Genomic DNA, 21,352 nt, shown 5'->3' with positions numbered 1-21,352 from the left:
ACCCCGGACCCCAGCACCATCTCGTACAAGACTGGAAAGCAGACCGAGAGACTCGTACCAGTGAAAGTTAACACCCCAGCGCCAGCCAAGGTCTCCCAAAAGCCTTGCTCATCAGCACAGACTCCACCTGCATTTCGTGGACGAGCCCCTGGACCAGGCATCCGGAGCCCACCCCCAGGACCACCCGCTCCCGCAAGCCCCACCGAGGGCAGCCACCGCTCCAAGGGCTCCCGCGGCTGATGCGGAACAGGAAGCTTCCCGGCCCAGGTTTGTCCCAGACTTTGTGAGGAGGTTAACCACCTGGGTCAAGTTTTCCCTACTCTTTGTAGAAATATGTTTACACATTTTCTGATGTCCTGTTTTTTGCGGGTTGGGTGTTTTTTAAGTGAACATGAGGATACTCTTCACAGTTTCCATAAGGTACAGGCTTACACCTGCCACAATGGATCTGTCATCCACTGCACTGGAATTATTTTCCCACGCAACTCCAGTGCTTTGGAGTTGGCTTGGAAAACACACGGGACACATCAGTAACACACCCCAGTGCCCTGCCACCCACGTCACTTCTCTGATGGATGAAACGCTGAGCACGTACCACAGCAAAGTGCTTATACACAATAACCAAGTCAGTTTATTTCAGGAACAGCGTGAAAGCAGCATTTGGTTACATCTCAGCCCTGCGAACCCCAAGGCGTTTCTTACGACGCAGGAAGCATGATTTCTCCCTGAAAGCAGTCGTGGGGCGAGTCAGCATCTCCAAACCAGCCATTTATTGCAGACATCTTGCTGACATGTTATTTATAACAACGGCTCTCTGGACTGGGATCAGAAAGGAAAAATGATTTTTATAATAAAAAAATATGCATAAGCTCCACGCAGATTCACCACAGCTGAGCTTAAAGGCTCACTCTTCAAATCTTTCAAACAATTCCTGAAGACAAATGGAAAGTCGTTTAAGTATCAGCCAACACACCCCCAGGGGGACCTTCCCCTACCTGCCTGCGTGGCCTGGCGCCTCATCAAGCCTCTGCAGCCCAGGCACCAAGACGCCAATGCTCTGCTTTCTGCTGCAAGAGTTCAGCAGAAAAACATAACAAACACCTTTTACCAAAGAAGAGGCTTCACCCAAGAGCACTGCTGTTCTCAGCCTTGTGGAGCTGCAGTCACAGGCTCAGGAAAGCAACTTCTCACTGTTTTAAAATTCACTGGGAGGTGGGGGGAAAGAAACCTGAGAGGTTTAGCCTTGCGGAGTTCCTAGTTTAATGCTAAACACAATGTTTTATTCCTCTTGTTATTTAGGCCTCTGTCATATAGAGCGCTGGTACTGTATCATCATTGAAGTAATTTCATTACTGGCTTTCACTCACAGCAGATGTGAGACCCTGGATAATTCTTTAATGGGATTTAAACACAAATACTAGAATTAGGATATATATTTTTGTTTGAAAACAGTAATTAAGTAACTTTGGTTTCAGAAGCTTCGAAAAAGGTATATAGAACTGTTTTCAGGGATTACATTGATGTCAGCGGAGATCATAGGGCTGAGAATGATTAGCTTCTAAGTCCACTGAGAACCAAACACATCACCTTGGAAACGTGGGAGGTGTGGGGGTCCCTCTGTCACCTTTGCCTACAGGCCAAGACACCTTTACTTGCCTGTAACTTCAAGATACCAGCACGGGATTCTCACACCCTTAGGCTTCAATGAACTGAGCTGCGTTTGACAACGTACCGCCAACACATCCTCTTTCCAAAGCAGCAGTAACAGGCTGCCCACCACTGCATCCAGCCGCAGCCACACTGGGCAGTATTTTGCAGCATGTCGGCTCCCAAACAGGAAGTTGGAAAAGCAACCGTTTTCCCCATCTGTGCCAATTCACCTCATTTCTCTGCCCTTTCCCAGAAGATCCAACCCTCTACCACCCCAACCCACCGAAACCAAGAAACCACCAGCAAACAAACTGGCATAATCTCTTCCTTAACTCAGAGGCACCACTGCCATGGCATTTTCACCCCTGGGGCGTGAGCAATGGGAGAGATGTCTCAGACCCTGGCGCCAGGGGGTGCACGTACTAAACAGGTACCAGGCAAGACAGGAAGAAGCCAGTGCCAGTTTGCAGCTAATGCTGGAGTAAGACAACCCCCAAATGACCCCAGGCATCTGGAAGTTGTCTGCAGTATGCACGGACAAGTTGTTTTCAGAATTAGACAAAAATGAAGTAAAAAATCTGAAATTAAAAAAAAAAAAGCTCTAGAGACAGAATAGGGGCTAAGGGTCTGCATTACTGAGAGAAGGGAGTCAGCTCATCCTTACAGACCCAGTCCAAGTCATTGTGTTGCAGCCACCCCTTGAAAAGGCCATCTGGCTGCACTGCGGGCTTCCAACCAAAACACCTCCCATCTTTGGGGTGCACTAAGCTGCATCCTGAAATTCGGTTTTTCTTCCCACTGAAGATCGTTTCATAGGCTAGCCTCAAGGGTTAATTCCAGAAAGCGTCTCATGGAAGTAGGATGGCAGGAGGTCACCTACACAAGGGATATTTCTCTCTATGAACCTAATGGTTTTGCCCAACTTTTGAGTGGATCAGCTGCCCGTTAGTACACTGAACCCAGCCCAAGGAACTAACAGCAGCAAATCGCGGTGACCGATGTAATTTGAAAGCCAAGCTTCCTTCGATGCAGAGGAGAGCATTTCTCCTGAAGGAATAATGGGAAAAGGACAAACATGAAATGGAAAAACCTTACACCAACCACCAAAACAACAGGCACAAGATTCTGTGTGCAGGCATCAAATGGAAACTCCCCCACCCCCCCTTTCAGCGCTTGAAAGGTCAATTGGAAATTCCCGAGTAAGGCCTACAGCAATAGCCAGAGCCCCTGAGTCACAGCAACGAGCCCCCGACTGGGAGACAGCAAGAGCACGAGCTAGGCCTAAACAGTAAACAAGTCAACGAAGCCAAACAGGCGTTGGGAGGTGAGGAAGGCTGAGAGTTGAAGTAGCTGCCCCTAACCGGCGCATGCTGGGAGTGCCCAGGTGCCGGAGGGCCACGTGTTCTCAGAGTCCGTTAAAAGCAAAGTGGCTGCGGATGCCCACGGAGGCATTCACTGCCCAGCAGCGGGATGCTGCTTCTGCTGGTCTAAACCCGACCTACTCCTCCAGTACAATGTCAAAAACACTGACCTGAAGAATTAAGGATTCCGTAGACAGTACTTTAAAGGCACTTCTAAAAGACAGTATTTTAAAAAAATAAACCCCATAAAGCTCTTTTGTGAACAACATGAGAGGACCAGAGTTTGTGATCCTCCTTAGTTGCTTTTCCTTCCGACACATTTTTATCTGGCTCACCAGGAAACTGATGCTGAAGTCAGCTCCCTCCAAGCCCACCAAAATCCAGACCAAAAAAACCCCCAAACCCAAGCTCTTTGTCAAAATCAGGTATTTTCTGCTCTCACACGAACGGGGTTTTTACAAGTCCTTGTGAGGTTAGAGCTGATTTCACAAAGCTTTAAATTTCTCTCTGAGTGGGCTTCTGAACCGTCACTGTTCGTTATTGGCAGTAGGCACAGAGATTCCCGTTTTAACCAGAAACTTTATTTTGAAATGCATTACACAGTTCACATGCGAAGTCCTTTCCCTGCAAGGTATTTCATAACATCGCGCTGAGCAGAACAGCTGACCGACGGCCTCCAGGCCCTTCCGGTTACGTTTGGTCTTCACGAGGGCCGTCTCACACCACTAGGCTGCCACTGTGCTGTCTGCATTCAGAAGCCAATGGCTACGTTCACCTTCGAGAGAAAGTATATACTTACCTGTCCCTATTAACTTGGGGTTTCAGTAGTGGCTTTAAGCATTTGGTGTAAGACTGAAAGAAACCCGAGTCCTAATTCATAGAATCACAGACTAGTTTAGGTTGGAAGGGACCTTAAAGACCATCTAGTTCCAACCCCCCTGCCATGGGCAGGGACACCTTCCACTAGACCAGGTTGCTCAAAGCCTCATCCAGCCTGGCCTTGAACACTTCCAGGGATGGGGCATCCGCAGCTTCGCTGGGGAACCTGTTCCAGTGCCTCACCTCCCTCTCTGGGAAGAACTTCTTCCTGATATCCAATCTAAACCTCAACGCTTCCAATTTACACCCGTTACCCCTTGTCCTGTCACTACAGGCCCTTGTAAAAAGTCCCCCCAGTTTCCGTGTAGCCCCTTCAGGTACGGGAATACAAATTAAACTCATATTTACCAAAGACTTCAAAAAAAAGAGGTCAAACTACTTTTTCAGTAAGGCACGGTCAGACAAGTACTACAGGGACTGGCTACCAACGCAGTTTTGCCTGCACAGCCTGCCTGCTGCTCTGTCAGAAGCCACTGAAAGTTGGTTTCCCTGTCTGCTGCTGAGGCTCTTCACAAACAAGGCCACAAGGCAACTAAAAGAACGAACATGCAGAGGAGTTTGGTATTTGGGACGGATTCTGGACATCTGCAAAGCAGTTAGTTTTGTAACTGGAGCATTCACCTGTTGGTATTAAAACGGCGGCCAAGTGCGGTAAGGAGAACGGAAGCGGTGCAAGCGGAGATAGTTCGCAAAGACGTGTTGAAGTAGGAATAAACGAGGTGCCTGGTACGCTGTCAGGTGAAGACTTTGCAGGCAGCAATTCCCACAGGCTCCAAAGATAATACAAACTGAATTTCCCCCCTGCCACTCAGAAAAGCTGAACGTACCAAGAGGTTGCTTGACCACAGCTGAAATCGGGGGATGAAATCTCCATTCAGATAATGAGCCGGTACCGCCGTCCTACTTTGCATTTCTTACCAGAACGCAAGAAAGACTGCAGGAATGGTAACTCAAATAATTACAGCACTATTTTGGCTGGAAGAAAGTTCAAGAAATCTTAAGATGTGGTGATGTTTAAGGAACATGCAACAACTCTACTCACAGTCCAAGAATAAAGAATAAAAATGAAAATGAAGAGAAACCTTACCTTCCCCTCCCAATTAATTCTTTGAAGAGTAATTGCTTGAGCTTATTAGTGTACAGCTTCTGTGGCCTATGAATGCTTGACAGATACACTAAGAATTATCATTTTCAAGCTACCATTTGTTTTCAATTTGAAGCAATTTCAAATAAAAATAGTGCATCTATTTCACTTTAATAATCAAACTGAGCATAAAAACCATTAAAAGCATGTTTCTGATACAAATTTATATCACATACTAAAAGATACCATTTTATAGATAATTGTAAACCAAAGAATTAGAATATACAAAAGGTTTTTTGAACTCTTTTGCACAGCTGAACTCATAGCGCAGGTCCAAGATAAAAGCCTGTAAATGAAGTAGAATCGTAACAAATGCTGACTATAAAACACATTCTGAAGTATTTTACAGAACAGCTAAAATCATCGAGCATAGGAACTAAGGATAAAGGATGTTACTGACCAGCAGCCACATACAGAACACAAAGCAATAAGTTTAAATCAGACTATTTTGGTTTGTGTAGCCCTTTATTAGCAACTAAAATAGAAGATATCTGTTGTACATCACGGGTAGTAACTGACTATACTGGAGTTTTATTATATTCTAATACAGGTTCATTTATAAATGCGTTGTTTTCCTTTTTTTTTTTCTTTTCTGAAAAAGCTTCCACCCCTTTTTCCGTTTACAACTTGCAAAACTATTCTGAAAGCTGAGTACGTGTGCACAGGTCTGCAGAGAGTGCAAATTGAGGATACGGTAAATGCTTTACATGTATTTGTAAGGACTGTCTGCCACCCTGCCTTCATAGCCATTATCTTGTCCAAAAAGGAAAATTAAAAAAACCCAGAAATCCCAAAATGTTTCCACACCAGCCTTCCTTCCCTTGTCCTGAACAAGAAAGCATTTTTAAATGAGTTGAAACTAAGGAAGGACTACACCTACTAGAAAAGAAGAGAGTTCTATTAGTTTGAGGTTTCAGAATACCCGGAGACCAGGGACTGTATCTTTGCAAGGGCTAGGCTGGGACCCCGTGTTCAGCATGTGTGCAGGCACCATCCCTGAGCATTCCTTCCGCGGGTCAGTGGACCATAAGCGCTCCCGCCGCGTAACTCACTGAGCTGTCTTGCCAGTTTCGACACTGGCTTGACTGAGCATAATTCAAAAATGAAAAGCTCATATTCATTCCGTTCTTCTGGAGCTCGTTGATAGCCTGCAAGAGAGGAAAAAAGGCTGGGTTTTTTAAACGGTACCAGTGGAATGATGCCGTGTTCTAGACCTCAGTCCTCTCTCCCTCCCCCTGGGAAACGTTAAGTACCCTGTCGTACTCTGGGGACCTCACTCCCTGCTGTGCCCCCACCCCCGCGCTACGTAGAGCCATGCAGTTCTATAAAGCGATCCTAAACAACCTTTCACAATAGATCCTTTGGAAAACAATGCTTTCGGTTCCATAGGGAATTTTGCACAGAAACACAGATGTTAACACTTTTTAGATCGGATTTCTTCCATTAAGTAAAAAGAATGAACCAAGAGAATTTAGTGAAGTGTGACGCTTGGCAGAGGTGAAAGAAGAGAGTTTAGCTGAGATCCGCTGCAAAACTAATCATTATCTGAGGGTGAGAGTCGAGCATCTTTGCAGAGTTGTCATAGCACTGACTTTTGCTACAGAGGTCATAGAATCATAGAATCATAGAATGGTTTGGGTTGGAAGGGACCTTAAAGACCATCTAGTTCCAACCCCCCTGCCATGGGCAGGGACACCTTCCACTAGACCAGGTTGCTCAAAGCCACATCCAGCCTGGCCTTGAAGACAGCCAGGGATGGGGCATCCACAGCTTCTCTGGGCAACCTGTTCCAGTGCCTCACCACCCTCTCCGGGAAGAACTTCTTCCTGATATCTAATCTAAACCTCCCTGATTTCAATTTAAACCCATTACCCCTTGTCCTATCATTACAGGCTCTTGTAAAAAGTTCTCTCCCAGTACCCTTGTAGGCCCCCTTCAGATACTGGAAAGCTGCAATGAGGTCTCCTCAGAGCCTCCTCTTGTCCAGGTCCCCAGTACTGATACTGCTTACACAAACTTCTGTAGACTCCACTTTCCTCTGTGTTCTCCATAGAGACTGCATTTCCAGGGCATTAAGTTTTCCCCTGTTAAAAGGTTAACACGCTTCCCGTTTCTGATTTTAACTACAGTAAAAACACCGTGGGATTCACTCTAGCAATATGGCAAATCCGCAGCACTCCAGCAGCGCTATCAAGCGGCTGCGACCCTGCTGCGACAAGTTCAGCCAGGTTTATGTCTGCACTGCATCACCAACGCAGAATACAGTAACTAGGAAGCACCAGCTAATCCGAATTCTGATTGCCATCGGTTTACAAGGTAATGGTGCACTGCATTAATACTTACAGAGGCGATCCCTCATGGTATTTACAAAACCCAAAAGCGCTGCCAGACATCACAAGCCACTCACATACACATAGGTAAGTACTGATTCAAAAGAGTAAGTATGGGCTTCTTCGGGGAGATTCATTTATTCGCTTATTTAGGACCAAGAGAAAGCGAATGACTGTATTTCACTGAAACAAGGAACGTGGTACCTTGTCCGCCTTAGGGAACTGGAAAGCCTCTGCCCTTGTTAAGAGCTTACATTTGTCTGAAAGCAAGACACAGAAACTGGAGACCGAATTAAGAACACTCGGAAAAATAAATTCATTCAAGCCTTGCCATTTTAGAACAAAAGAATACTCCAGCGATACTGTGTTTAAAACAAAGGTAAGCATTTTGCTAAAAGTTACGTCTCTCAACAAATCAAAAGTTACTTACATTTAATAATACACCAATAGGATGTCTTCCACATATTGTATTATGGTATTTCTTCAAGTAATTGCTAAAAGATACAGGGTCTAGCTGCTCTATAATGCTCATACCCTGAAAAAGAATTGATAGCAATGATTACTTCACACGTTCATAGGCAGGTGTTCATATGTCACCTATTTACCACAACACGGAATACTCCGGGTTAAAGCCTCTACTTTGTACCAAGGGAATCTCGGCATGTGAGCTCTAGCTTGGACTCAACTTGTTGTTACCGCTTGCCAAACTTAAAGTGCAGGAGCTCTTCCCAAGCTGCCAATGATCCACAGACCCGTGAAGCTATCTTTGCAGATACCAGTGAAGCTCTTGCTGAAAAAGCTCCTCCTGCAAGCCAGCCGATCCTCACCTCCAAGGGTGCCCGACTTCCATAGCATTTTGTACAGCAATAGTCAGACAAATTCACTAAAAGGGGGAAAGCAGGAAGACGTTTTGCCTCCATCTCCCCTCCCTGGTAACAAAGCTGAGGGCTGAACGCTTGCCTGGGACTTCTGGATGTCCAAAACCCCTAGACACATCAGCAGCAGACACACGCAACTGAGGTGCGTAGCACGTGTAACGCATCCTGGACACACCAGGCACGCCAGGCCGGGGCACTGGCTGACCATCTGCTCAGCGCATCAAAAGCGGATGCAGAACACCTCTAAAGCACTAGAACGCTGGTGCATGACAGAAACGTAGAAGCCAGGAGGTGATGCTTCCACTTTATGTGAGGCAGTCACACATACACCTCCTTTTCTCCATCCACAGTGAGACCCATGATCCCATGGAGTCATACCATGAAAACCAGCACATGTATGGAAAACAAACCTTCCACATATACAAACGTTTACCTTCTTAAAAAAAATCCTACAACTCCAGATCCAGCCTACTCTCACCCCATCCTACAGAGCAGATCAAATACAATGGAAGTAGTTTAGAGCAAGACTAAATCAATTACTGTCTGGGTTTTATTGTGGCTTTGCTCTTCTGTCTACGTTAGACTCCATCCTCTTGTGTTTTTCCCTCCTCTGAAAATTATTAATTCCCTTCACCAGGTCAATAAGCTCTAGACACTAAATTCATTAAGACACATAGCTGTGCTTCTTAAATGTAGCTGATTAAACAGGATGATTTTCCTTAGAGATTGGAAAAACACACACACTTTGCATAAGAACCACAGGAGGTTGGTATCAGAGAGGGAGAGGATTTTTCCCTAGGTTTCTGCAATTGTCCCAGCCCCCTCCCCTGCTTTTGGGAAAGCGTGGGTGGTAAAAGGAGAAATCGTGATGCAGGAAGCAGTCAGTGTGTCTGAAGTCTCCACCTCAAGAGTGAAACCTCTTGAATACTCTGCAAGGGTGTTGGCTGATCTGGCAGACACGCTCATTATTCAGACTGGATCACAGCTTTCACTGGAAGAGCTGGGGTTTCCCAGGAGGGTCAGAGAACAGCAGCCATAACCACCACCTTTGCATACTTGCAGTTCAAAACAAGACATAAGATGAATTCACAGAGAGATAAGTGGTATGGAAAAATAAAACCAAGCTATGCTGACCAATTGCGGGCAAGAGCTCAGTTCTTCCCACCCAGGTCATGGAGAGGGTGTTTGGACCCTTGGCAGCTAATTACAGCTGTTGCTCACTCCAGATCTACAGAACCTAAATGAGTGCCAAAAAACTAAAGGCGGCTATTCTCTGACTAGCAGTGGTTACCCAGACAGCACTGCATTTCTGCAGTTCAAGCAGCATGTCTTTGAACCACCCATTTGCTTGTGAAGCGTACATGTCAATACACAGCTCATGCAAGCAGAGCCCAACTTCGCTGCGTACTCGAGTCAAAGTAAACAGGCGTAAGGCACGCACTCAGACACTGAACAGCCCATAAGAACGTGTTCTATCCATTCGTAAACCCTTTCACGACTTTTTGACAAATTCAAATGGTGGCTCAGTTCTGAAACTCTGTTTATAGCTGCAAGTCAGTGGTACGTACAGGACAGAGGCATTTGAGCACTCGCCTCCAATGAATGGACATGGACTTATCAGAATGCCTAGTAAGCCGATTTCAATGCACAGTTCAGCACGGCACAACACTGAGAGCTCTGCAGTTCATCCCAGCAAATGCTAACAGAGCGCCATACATCGCAGATTGGAGAAAATCCATTGGAAACGGGTATTTACACATACCCTATGAGCATTCAGCTGTACTGAACTTGTCAATCTTTTGGATTTAAAAATCATTGTGGCAGAGGAGCAAAGACTACCAAGCTTGTTCCTCAGTCTAAAATGGTGTTGAGGAACAAAGGAAACATTTTTGTCAGGTTGTGTTTCGTTTTTCTAAAAAAAGCAGAAGTCTGCAGCTCATCATTTTCAGTATTCAAAATAACTCAGCCGGGCACGGTTTAGAACAGAGTTAAAATATACGACAAAACCCACATGATAAAAATGCAAACCATCACACAGTTCTGCATTTTATCACGTGGTTATTGACGGCACCGCAGAGACATTGCGCACCTTAGTCAACCGGACGTCTGGCATCTACAAGATCCTAGCACGGGCACTTCATAGGATCCAAAGCAGTTACATTCTTAAACATCATCCCCAGCAGGACCAAGTTTCTACAAGCCTACAGAAAAACCAACCCACAGGCTTATTTTATGCTATATTTCAATAATCCTTTGGCTGGTCAAGTTTACATTTGCAATCAGTTACTTCAGTTGCTTCCTCACACTTAAAAAAATCCCCATAGACCAGTAGCACACTTCTGGAAGTCGAAGCAAACTTGGTCTTAGCACTGGCCAGTCCAACTGTCTTTGCACGTGTAAGTCACCCAGCCCAGCAGATAAACAGCCAGCAGGACAATTACTGGCTGGGCACAGCAGAGAGCCTGGCAGTGAGCACCCAGGCCGAGTGGTGGTCTTGCACCATGCTCAAGCTACAGAGGCTTCCAGGGCTGGAGCCCTGTGGAAGGTGCTGGCACGCTGCAGTGTCCCTGCCGAAGCCATTCAGCCGCTCACTAGAGCCACCTGAGAGACCCCTGGTGCCGCGCACGGCTCCCTTTTTTTTCCCGCGCAGCGCTCCTCGGCGCCTGCGTTACCCTTCGGGTTCAGGGTGACAGAGCTCTCCCGTTGACTCAAGCGAGGCACAAGGGTTCACAAACAGACACCAAGTGAGCAACCTGGCAGTGAGGCTGAAGGGAGCAGCCGGCACTTCTGGCTCTCCGTAATCAAAAGGTAATTACTGTTTCAGGACACCTTGCAGAACACCCCCCCATTTTTATTTAAAAAGAGGGTAGGTGTCAGGCCATGACATACAAACAAATTATTGCACATTAGCTCCTCAGTTCCAACTCTTAATTTGAGGATTCTTCCCCAAGATGCCTGTATTAACCACGGGGCTGTTTACTCCTTTCACTGTCCCGTCACAAGGTGCATCTCTGTATGCCCAGGGTACAGCGCTCACACCAGGAGTTACCACGGAGAAGCCCATGTCTGCACAGCAATATTCACTGCGCTTGCATTTTTCTTATGCTGAGTCTAAGGGCTCTAACTTAAAATCACAGCAAATTAAATTCCTCACAGTGGTTACCAGCTTAGTAAATCTTCAATACCCACAGCATTTAGCACTGTTTATGCACTATCCAGGAAAGTCATCGTGGTTCTATACTTAAGGTCCAGTCTCGGTAAGAAAGAGACCATTGCCCTCCCACAAGGGCATTTCTAAGGAAAAAGTAATTCCATCTTAACCCAAAATACCTTCCTGCTTACAAAACACCCAGCTGACCGCTTTCCTAGTTAGGCCCAACCAAGCTATTGGGCCAGTAATGGCAGAGGTGAAAACCTCTGCTGGGTTTGGTACAGGTTTGTCGCTTCTCAACGCTGTTTGCTCTGCGGAGAGCCCCGGTGGTTACAACAACCCAAGTTTCTTTAGCACGCCAAATGACATTAAAAAATTCCATAACTAAGGAATAATTCCATAACTTAACTAAGGAAACAAGAATTAGCTGAGTGGGGCATGCAAAATTGAATAAACTCCTTCCAAAAGCTGGAGAAGCGTGACAAGGAGATCTTTGTGGCGTTACGGACAGCGTCCCGAGTGTGCCCACAACACTGCTAAACACAAATTTCTGAAATTCACCAGAAGCAAAACCTAGTCCGTACAGAGTTTGACAGAGTCATGGGTTCACATATGGCAGGATAGAAACAGGCAACAAATCATCACAGTCCACTGCTACGCAGCATGTTTTTCAGTTAAGACTGAAAAAGTGTTTTGTAAGTAAAAAGTCGTTACCAAACAGTAGACATCACTGTCAAGGTTACAAAAACTGTCATTTCCTTTTCGCTGACTAAATACCAAAATAAAGGGGCAGTACAGCAATGCATGCACTAAAAGTAATTAAATGCCAAAGTCCAGTCTTTCTACAAGCTTTCACCACAGAAATTAACAAAGAGAAACTAGTGTTTGCTAAAGCACCTTCATCTGCTCTCCTGCAAAAACACCCAGAGCTGCAAATTCTGGGACTCTGTAGAAAAACACTTGAGAAACCTCTCAACTGACAACAAGAATCATTAAAAGTGGGATAAACAGGATGAAGGCAAATTTACTGTTTCCATTCCAGTGGTGAATATTAGAAAAATAGAGGTCAATATGGATACACAAAGCAAAAAATCTCTGAGCTCTCTCCAGCAGATAGGATTTATTCCTTCAAGACAAGGAAGAAAAAAATAACATGCTCTGAATTACAACAGTTCCCTCTTCTAACACATTTTACACAGGTTACATAAATGATCCAAACAGCTTTAAGACAAATTTTAAGGCTACCTATTAGAGTAACTTCTTTAAAGAAGAAATCCTTGGCTCCTGTGACTGCAAAGAAAATGCAACACAATTGGCATAATGATCTCTATCTATTTACCATTCCTTTCAGCCATTTGCCAAAACACAGTTTACTGCTTGTCTCCATCACCTACTGCAGAGAGAGGGGCCGGGGGGGAAGACTACTTCCAAGGAAACAATGACTTGTGTTTTCCTGACCAGCACAATCCCCTACAGCCGTTCCATCTCAAAAAGGGTATCACAGAAACCATCAGCATAACCACAATACTGCATCGATGTGCAGATATCACAGTTATCAAGCCCGAACTATCATAATACTCAATCCATAATTCTTACTGCTCCTTGGAAACGTAAGAGGGTACGTGGACAGGAATGACATTACTCTAAGGCATTTTAGGTAGGCAAACATGCATTCATGCTCAAATCACGCTTGCTAGGTTATACCCGCAATATATTGTGCGCAGGCAGTAAAACAGAGGATACCAGCTAAAAACAACAGCTAAATTCTTAGCGTGGTAAACAAAGGAAAAGTACGCATTCAATAAAACAGCTGATCTATAATATTTTGTTAGAGAAATTTCTAAAGTGTTCAAAGAAATGTAATGTACAGGAGAAATCTGTTAGTTAGTTCCACCAAATCTGAAAACTTACCATTTTATCTAGGTGCTCAATGGATCTATAAATTTCTCCTTGGGATTCATCATAGTAACTGTAACGGAACCTCTGACCTTGAAACAAAAATCATGTACAAAATAAAAAAGGGAAAAATTGTAGCTAAAACACTCCCTAGTACTTACTAAATAATTGAAATGATAATATTCGCAAAGTTGTAATCTTCATTTATTTTATACTCTTTAGCTCCACCAAGGAAATTCTAGGGCAATCAAAGTGGCAGCCCAGAAGCGAAGTAAAACATACATGACTGGCAGCTATATTTCTCAAGAGGAACCTACTGTCGTAGAACTGACGCTGCAGCATCACGTATTAATTGCCTGTTACAACCTTGGAATCCAATTCTATAAATTAATAAGTAAAGCAACATTTCATTTCACTATCCCTCTCTGACAAAGTCAGCCCAGAAGTCAGGCTACTTCTGCTTGCACAATACCCCCAATAAATGACAGTTGAAAGAAAAAGTTCATGCTAGATGGCTCATTAGCCACAACAGAACCCCAGCCATTCTTACGTATCTGCAGTTCCTTATGTAAGTTGACCCAAGATGGCCATGAAAAAAAGGGGAAGAATCATAGTATCACAGAGTGGTTTGGGTTGGAAGGGACCTTAAAGACCATCTAGTTCCACCCCCCTGCCATGGGCAGGGACACCTTCCACTAGACCAGGTTGCTCAAAGCCTCATCCAGCCTGGCCTTGAGCACTTCCAGGGATGGGGCATCCACAGCTTCTCTGGGCAACCTGTTCCAGTGCCTCACCACCCTCTCCGGGAAGAAGAAGAAGGTCTGCTGCATAACACAAAACATCTCTTTCTGAAGCAGCCCCTTTCCCAGCTACTATCGCACTTAAAAGGAAAACAAAGTGTTAAAGCAGGACAGAAGCCAAGGCTTCTGGGAGTCTTTATACGTCTGCCACCGAGATGAACTGGGATAGCTCTGCTGAGTTGGCATAAATACTCCGCCTGCTCTCTTACCCAGCGGTAAAACATACAAAACTTATTTCCGTCAGAAGGATGTTGCCATGTCCAGGGAATTTGGAGCTAAAGAGTTTTGCAAGTCGCTTTGAGGTGCTTAAGGAAGAGTAAAAAGTGCAAGAAGCCTCAGACACTTCTTGAAACAGTCGACGTGCGTGTAAACCCATGCACCTTCCCCATTTCTGCCCTCCGCTACGCTGAAACCCATCACTGCGTATTTTTCCCCTATCGTTCCAGATCAAAAAAGAGAAATCTTCCTTTTAGTTTTACAAAGGCATTTCAGTTTCAAAGATACAGTTACTGGAAGTTGAAGTGTTCGATGCTCAATAAAACACGGGATTTGAAAATCACTACAAAACATTGATCATACTATTAAAATAAAAAAGATGTGAGACTTACCCCAATGGCAGAAGTCAGAAGAAACCACAAAGAGGTTACTAGGATCAGCTAGGTATTTACTGAAGAGTTTTCCAAATTCCTGCTCTTTTGACTCACTCAGTGCTCCGACCAACACAGGAATAATAGTAAACTCATCCTTATGGCTTATAAGCAAAAGAAAAGAGGCTATAATTCAAGTAACATCTGAAGTTTTTTCAGGGTTTGCTAACTGAAATTGCAGAATGTTTTAGAAGGGCAATATTGAACTGTGAAGATACATGAAATTGCGTAAGGCCCGACTAGGAAGTTGTTTTAGAGCCCAAAATTACTTTGATTTAAGAAAACACCCTCCCAAAAAACCAAAACCAAACCACCCCACAGTATTTATCTTTGCTGCAAAGTGGAAACACCAGGAAAACAGAAAGAAAAGAGACAATGAAACCGTCAGCAACGTAAGAACAATATTCTCCCCGTATAGATGCTGCGCTAGCGTCGGGTAATTTTCTGACGTGTATGAAAATACTCCAGATAGCACCCAGCTGTATTCTCATACTCGAGAAAAATTACAAGTACTATGTGCCAAAAGTTAAAAAAAAAAAAAAAGAAAAAGAGAAAGGGGAGAGGGGAGAGGGGAGGAAACCACCACAAATTGACAAAAATTATCACCTTTAAAGAAAAATGATTGAAAGTTCTCCTCTGAAATAGCAGGTATAAACAGAACCCTAATTTCAAAATTAGTATTAAGGCTCAAAAAAAATCCTTCAATTGCCTCATAAAACACCTGTTATTGTTGGAACTTGTGTCAGAGGTGCATTGCAAAAGTGAACAAAAGAAAAAAAAATCAGCTATTGAGAAAGATTCATGACAGCATGTCTAATATCACTATGAAGTCAATATAAACATATAAACTTGTTCATAAGGGGCGTTCCAATTTCATCATTCAAGTGTTTGCTGTGCTGGCAGTTTCTATTACAGCACTAATCCCAGTCTCTGACCCTCTCACCCCCCGGATTCTTATTGGGAGGGTGGGGGAGTGTGAGTTTTCTACACCACATAGGCTATGACATTCCATAACGACCATTATTACTTCCTACTGCACTTGACAGCTAATTCAGATATTTAATGCACAGAAGGTTCATTTTTGTAGAGGTAATTAGCCCTAGTACCTTTCCATGGCTTTAGCAGTATAAGGCAAATGCATTTCAATACTGTGTTCATCTTCATCCGTCTGTAGGGACATACGCTCAAACATCCCAGTCTTCCACAGTTCTCCATAAACTGAAATGAATTAAAGATTAATTTTTACTACTTTTGTTTGTTTTAAGCACTGTAAAAGCAAGCTACAGCACATCTTTATCAGGACAAGCCCACTGTACCAATTTATTTGCCTCCAAGGGCTGTCATCATAAACCATTTGTTTTGAAATAAATTCAGGATTAAAATTACATTCAAGTCGTTACGATGTAAACATAATTGATTCAGTTTACAAAATCAGTGCGTTGAATCAGTGACTTTGTTAGCACACCCAGAAAGATTTTCAGTTATGATACAAAATTTAAATAACACAAATAAAACACATGTGAAAGTATGCATGCGTTTGCCCAGTCACGGAATTCTTTTTTTCACTAACTACACCATCCTATGTTTTAAAACAAACAAAAACTGCTGATGAGCTGAGCCCTTGCTGGGTGCGCTACTCTCTCTAACACAATTTGTTATCAAGCGAATCAGGAAATCTAGAGACAGTGAAAACTGATTGAGTAGCCCACATTCATAAGTTATCTTTTCTACTCTTAAGTGCACTCGGTGGTATGCAGAGTTATCTCTACACCGAGATCTCTCCACTGGATGAATCACTTGACGCAGGGCTGTGCCTCCTCCTTCCCCACTCCACGAAGGAGTTCTACAGAAACCAAACCATTTGCTACCGACAGTAATTTCTGCAGGCACTACGCAGAGAGCCTGAACTGGCTGGCTTCATCACAGTCACAAGATAGCAATACAGATGTGCTAATCAGCCCTTCTGAAAGAGACACTGTGTTTTTGAGGTATACCTCAAAACACAAAGTCAAAATATCAAATTTATCTTCTTCACACCTTTAAGCTTAGTCTGAAAGGCCGGTATGTCATGGTCTAACAGTTTAAGTTCGGCAGGTACTCTGCCAGTTTAAAAAAAAAAAAAAAGCCAAATGCAATAATGCATCCAAATAAAGGCACCTTTTTGTTCCTCTCTTATTCCACTATCAGAAATAAACTCAAACCAATTAAAGCACCACCTTGGTTTGCAGACCAAACACTTGACAGACTAACGGAACAGGCGTGCAGCGGGCACGTAGCACTTCTGAATTCCGAGATCCCTTTTGAAAGATCACTTGTCAAGAGGCCCCATGCTCATAACGGAAAAGACAAACGAAGATTGAGAATTCTTTACTTGCAGGAGCAAGAGGGACACGAAGGTCACATCCCAGAGCAACACCCGCCCCCACCAGGATCTGTCAGAAGTTAGCCTTCACTGCCGTAAAAAACAGACTTGGACTTGTACGCCACTCCAAAGCGATGAAGAGCCCAGCAATAAGGGAGTCCTCAGCACTGCAGCAGCACAGCTGATACTCCGGCCTGAGCAATCCCTGAGGTGTAAGCTTTATTGTGCACTTACTCTTTTGGTCAATTCGGAGATCATACAGAGGTGTTCTATAAATGTCCACACTGGAAAGGGCACATCGGGAAAGGGGCACGTGATGGGAAGGCCCGAGAATGAAAACTTTCCGGCTACAACAATTAACACAAAAGCCCACAATTTAGACAACTGCAACTGTTACTTTAAAGCAAGTCTCTGTACAAGTTGATTAATCAAGTGCAAAGTGATACTTCCTGGCGGTTACCAGTAGAGCTTTACTCCTCTGTAAGAGCACAGGTCAACCCCACGGCCTGCCCTTTCTCCTGTCTCAGAAGTGATCACATCAGTTCAATAATGCTTCCCGCGGCCTTAAACCTCTTTAGCAAGTTATGAATCAGAGGGCACTCATCAGCTAGAAATCTGTCTGACTGCACTCACGTGGAGGCTGAATGATGTGTGACAGCCTCTCGGAAGAGATGTTTAGATTCTCTCCTTGGACCAACACAACCTTCAGTTACACACCACCTTCAACTACCACCAGTATGTACCCTCCAATGAGGGTTATGGATTTATCATCTATTCACAGCTTTTCACTTCTTTACTTGATTACTCTGATTACTTCAGATTTCACCAAATTCAAATTTAAGTCAGTCTCCAGTGCTGTTCTTAACCAGCTGTTGCATCAACGACAGGGACTTGGACCTGCACATTTATAGCTTTAGCTGCAAACTTTCACACATGATGTGATTTCATCAAGTCCTCAGTTCCTGGTGCTTGATTAGATGTTAAGGGTCTCCTGCCACAGGACTTAAACAAAAAAAACAAACACACACCTATAGGAAATTCAGCTTTTCAGATTGAGGATCAGATCACCTTGTTTCTGCCACTGACCTAAAAGGGGTGGGAGACACATAAGGGGAAAAAAACCTCCCACCTCCACATGTGGAGTGCTGTAGCAAGCTACACTAAAATACAACTTTTTACAGGGTTCACAAAACCAGAGTATCCCAACGTGCAACACTTCAGCTGAAAGATGAATTCTAAACATCCTATGGGGTAAAACAGCAAGTGAATCAGAAAGTTCAACCAACTCCATGTCACTGAACTCGGGGAATGCAACTTGTTCTACTGATTTCAGAGAAACGAATTCACTTGGTTTACAAGAGTTCAGAAAGAATCAAAACCATTGTCTTTGGAGAGCATTACAACATGTTATCTGATAAGCAAATGATCAGACATAGCCAGTTTTTATATTAACATCACAAAACTCATACTGGCAGTAAATACTGCAGATGCTTCAAATTTTTCCCATTTAAAAAAATCTGTGGCCAGCAGAACACAAATTATATTTCTTTAACCTAGAATAACTGGATTCATATTTTCAGAGGCAGGCACAAACTATACAGTAGCATGTTGGGGTTTTTTTGTCTGTTTGTTTTTTTAAACTGTTGTGCTGGTAGAAACACAAGTCCACTTAAAATTATGACAAGTAACTTTCACTGACTTCAAATATTCTATACACACACTGGTCACTTTCTCCACAGCAGAAGAGAATCCTGGTAGCATTCAGCCCATAATCCTGCACTGAAAAACCAATGCAGAATGATGATCAAATATTTTAATACAGTTAAACAAACAAAACCTCACAAGAAAAACAAAAAAAGGAACAAAACCACCAAAAAAAACACCCCACCAGCTTGGGCTTTTATAAAAGCAGTGGAAAAATCAAGCAATAAAGAAAATTAAATGTTATTACCTGCAAAAAGAACACCTTTAACCCCTCCCTTCTATACACTTAGTTACCATTAACACTCAATAGTTTTTTAAAATACTGCTTTACCTTTTCAATTTCAACAATACTGATTTATTCTTTTGTAACATCTAAACAATTTGAACATTTATGACATTAAAACAAAAGGGATGCTCAAAAGACTAAAAAGAGTACAAAACTAAAATCTGAGTACTTCAAGGTGTAAGAATGTAAAAAGAACATTTAACTTCTCAGAGAACTGCAATGGCATTATCTTATGCTTTGTGAAGAAAACCTCTAACACTTACGTAATATTAGGATCCACTTGTTTGTAAGCATGGGCTGCGCAAGATCCACAATAGGTATATCCTGCATGGCTGCAAATCAAAGGGTACAAAGTGTTAACACCTTAAATATTGTTTAAGGTCTTCAATATGCCGATATTTCTACTAAACATTAATTAGTAACTTACACATTATTTGTCCTCAATGAGCTAGAAAGAGTACGAGTGATCAAAAAAATCCGTGCCCAAGAGAGCTGGAGAGCACTGTTTCAGGACTGAATGTACGAGGGACGTATTTGTTAAAGAACTATCAGTGACTATTACTTGAAAGTTAGTAAGCAAGCCTCCAGATCAAAGCAGCTTTTGTTACTTGCAGAAGATACTAGTAGGCAGACTACACAACTGCACATCACCAGAAGCTCGTGCTACTGCTAAGAGTGCAGGCAGGGGACGGGAATAGGGAGAAAGCTCCTCTAGGCACACTCCAGTAACTGAGCACGATGACAGCAGAGGGGTCTGGCAGAGAGAGGCTACACGTTACAGAGAGAAACAGAGAATAAAAAGGCTGTCATTGGAGAACACCTCGGCAATAGAATCAACGGGCACAAGGAAAGGAGTGGACAGCAGCACAGTGGCTTTTATTGCCGAGAGCGTGATTTATCACTGCCTATGACTCTGGCCTGAAGCCCTTCTTGACCTGTGTTCCTGCACATGCTCCAGAGACGTTCATAATTATTCTGACTACTTGTTTCAAATATCACATCCAAATTTTATGACACAGTCCTATGAAAACTGTTAAAAACAGGAGAAGATTCAGTTCACACAGCTGAAAGCATGAATTCCAGAGAACGTTCATTCCCCAAGGTCCCAGGCCAAGCGGCAGAGAACAGCTCACGGTCACTCAGCGGCACGTCCACAGCAGGCGGCCATGCCCACGCTGCACAGCACTTGGGCCGCATCGCCTCTGGAGCGCCTGTGACCCCAGGTCAATGGTCAGCATTTATTTCGAGTCAAGTATGTGCCACAACACTTTCCAGATGGTCTTCTGATACAATGATACCAAGAATGACACCTGCTGCAAGCCCCGGGACCTACAGCACGTCCGAAGAGACAAGCCCTGGAGGATTTGGTATTTATACATAGATATGCTTGCATACATGTACATTCATCCAGAGTCATACCTGGAGCAAGTTATCCTCAAAATTACCCTCGGGTTTTATTTCAGCGTCCCTTACCTCACTCATGCTAAAGAGCTCAGAAAGGTACCAACATACACACCACAGGATAAACAGGAAACCGAGACCTCGTGAACCGGCACGGAATGACAATGTCAAGACAGCCTTCTGAATGGTTCCCTCTGCTACAGGCATCTTCAGTCTTTCACAAAAATATCAGCAGCCATATCCCACTTAACAGGTGGGAAAAACATGGCATGGTTAATGAAACAATTTGGTGAGACCACAGGAAGACCTCCAGAGGTCCTGGAAAAAGAACCCAGCTTACCTAATCCACAGCTGAAAGGTCTCATTCCTGACATTACTGTGAGAACGACTAAGGCAGATTTGGGAGAACTTCTTCTGCACATTCAATACTATTAGGGAATATTTCAAACATCGTGTCAATGCTTCATCATATTTAAGGTACTTTTTTCTAGTGTTTCCTCCCAACTCATAATAAATTGGACCCAAAATACTTCTCTTGTTATACATCTCAACTATCTTCAGGAAATTGAATTCTGTGTAAGTAGTTTAGATGTTCCCTATTTCCTGAGGACCAAAAAACCCCAAAACAAACAAAATCAAACTAAACTAACAGAAGTAATTAATTTTGGACAGCTGAGTAGTGTTTCATTACCCCTTGTTTAAGCTTTGCCAAGTTTTGATTGGGGGGGAAGCCAGAGTCACGTTTGCTTTATGTGTGTTCTGTTGATTTGTTTGGGGGGTGTGTGTGTGTGTGTTTCATGGTTTCTGTTTGTTTTGTGGGGGAGGTTGATTGGTTTTAATATGTGCAGCTGTTCTATACCAGA

General features: G+C 43.6%; 1 protein-coding gene across 1 annotated transcript; it reads right to left on the bottom strand.

Annotated features, from left to right (window-relative positions):
- Positions 1-5,480: 5,480 nt before the first annotated feature.
- MEMO1 (mediator of cell motility 1) lies at positions 5,481-19,418 on the bottom strand. Its single transcript, XM_010146549.1, has 6 exons — positions 19,352-19,418; positions 17,333-17,445; positions 15,843-15,954; positions 13,305-13,381; positions 7,795-7,899; positions 5,481-6,182 (listed from the first exon to the last, which is right to left on the bottom strand). The coding sequence occupies exons 1-6, from the start codon at positions 19,416-19,418 to the stop codon at positions 6,051-6,053; spliced, it is 606 nt and encodes a 201-aa protein (XP_010144851.1). The 3' UTR covers positions 5,481-6,050.
- Between the last annotated feature and the right edge of the window lie 1,934 nt (positions 19,419-21,352).

Source organism: Eurypyga helias, unplaced genomic scaffold (assembly GCF_000690775.1).
Source record: "Eurypyga helias isolate BGI_N326 unplaced genomic scaffold, ASM69077v1 scaffold42062, whole genome shotgun sequence".
NCBI lineage: Eukaryota > Metazoa > Chordata > Aves > Eurypygiformes > Eurypygidae > Eurypyga > Eurypyga helias.
The sequence above is the reverse complement of the archived record's forward strand: the minus strand, read 5'-3'. Positions and strand labels throughout refer to the sequence as shown.

Coding starts and splice junctions, on each gene's coding strand:
- MEMO1 (XM_010146549.1), bottom strand. CDS start 19,418: ATGCAGGATATACCTATTGTGGATCTTGCGCAGCCCATGCTTACAAAC. Junction 7,900..13,304: donor TTGAGCACCTAGATAAAATG/GTAAGTTTTCAG, acceptor ATTCTTTTTCAG/GGTATGAGCATTATAGAGCA. Junction 6,183..7,794: donor CTATTGGTGTATTATTAAAT/GTAAGTAACTTT, acceptor CCTCTCTTGCAG/GCTATCAACGAGCTCCAGAA.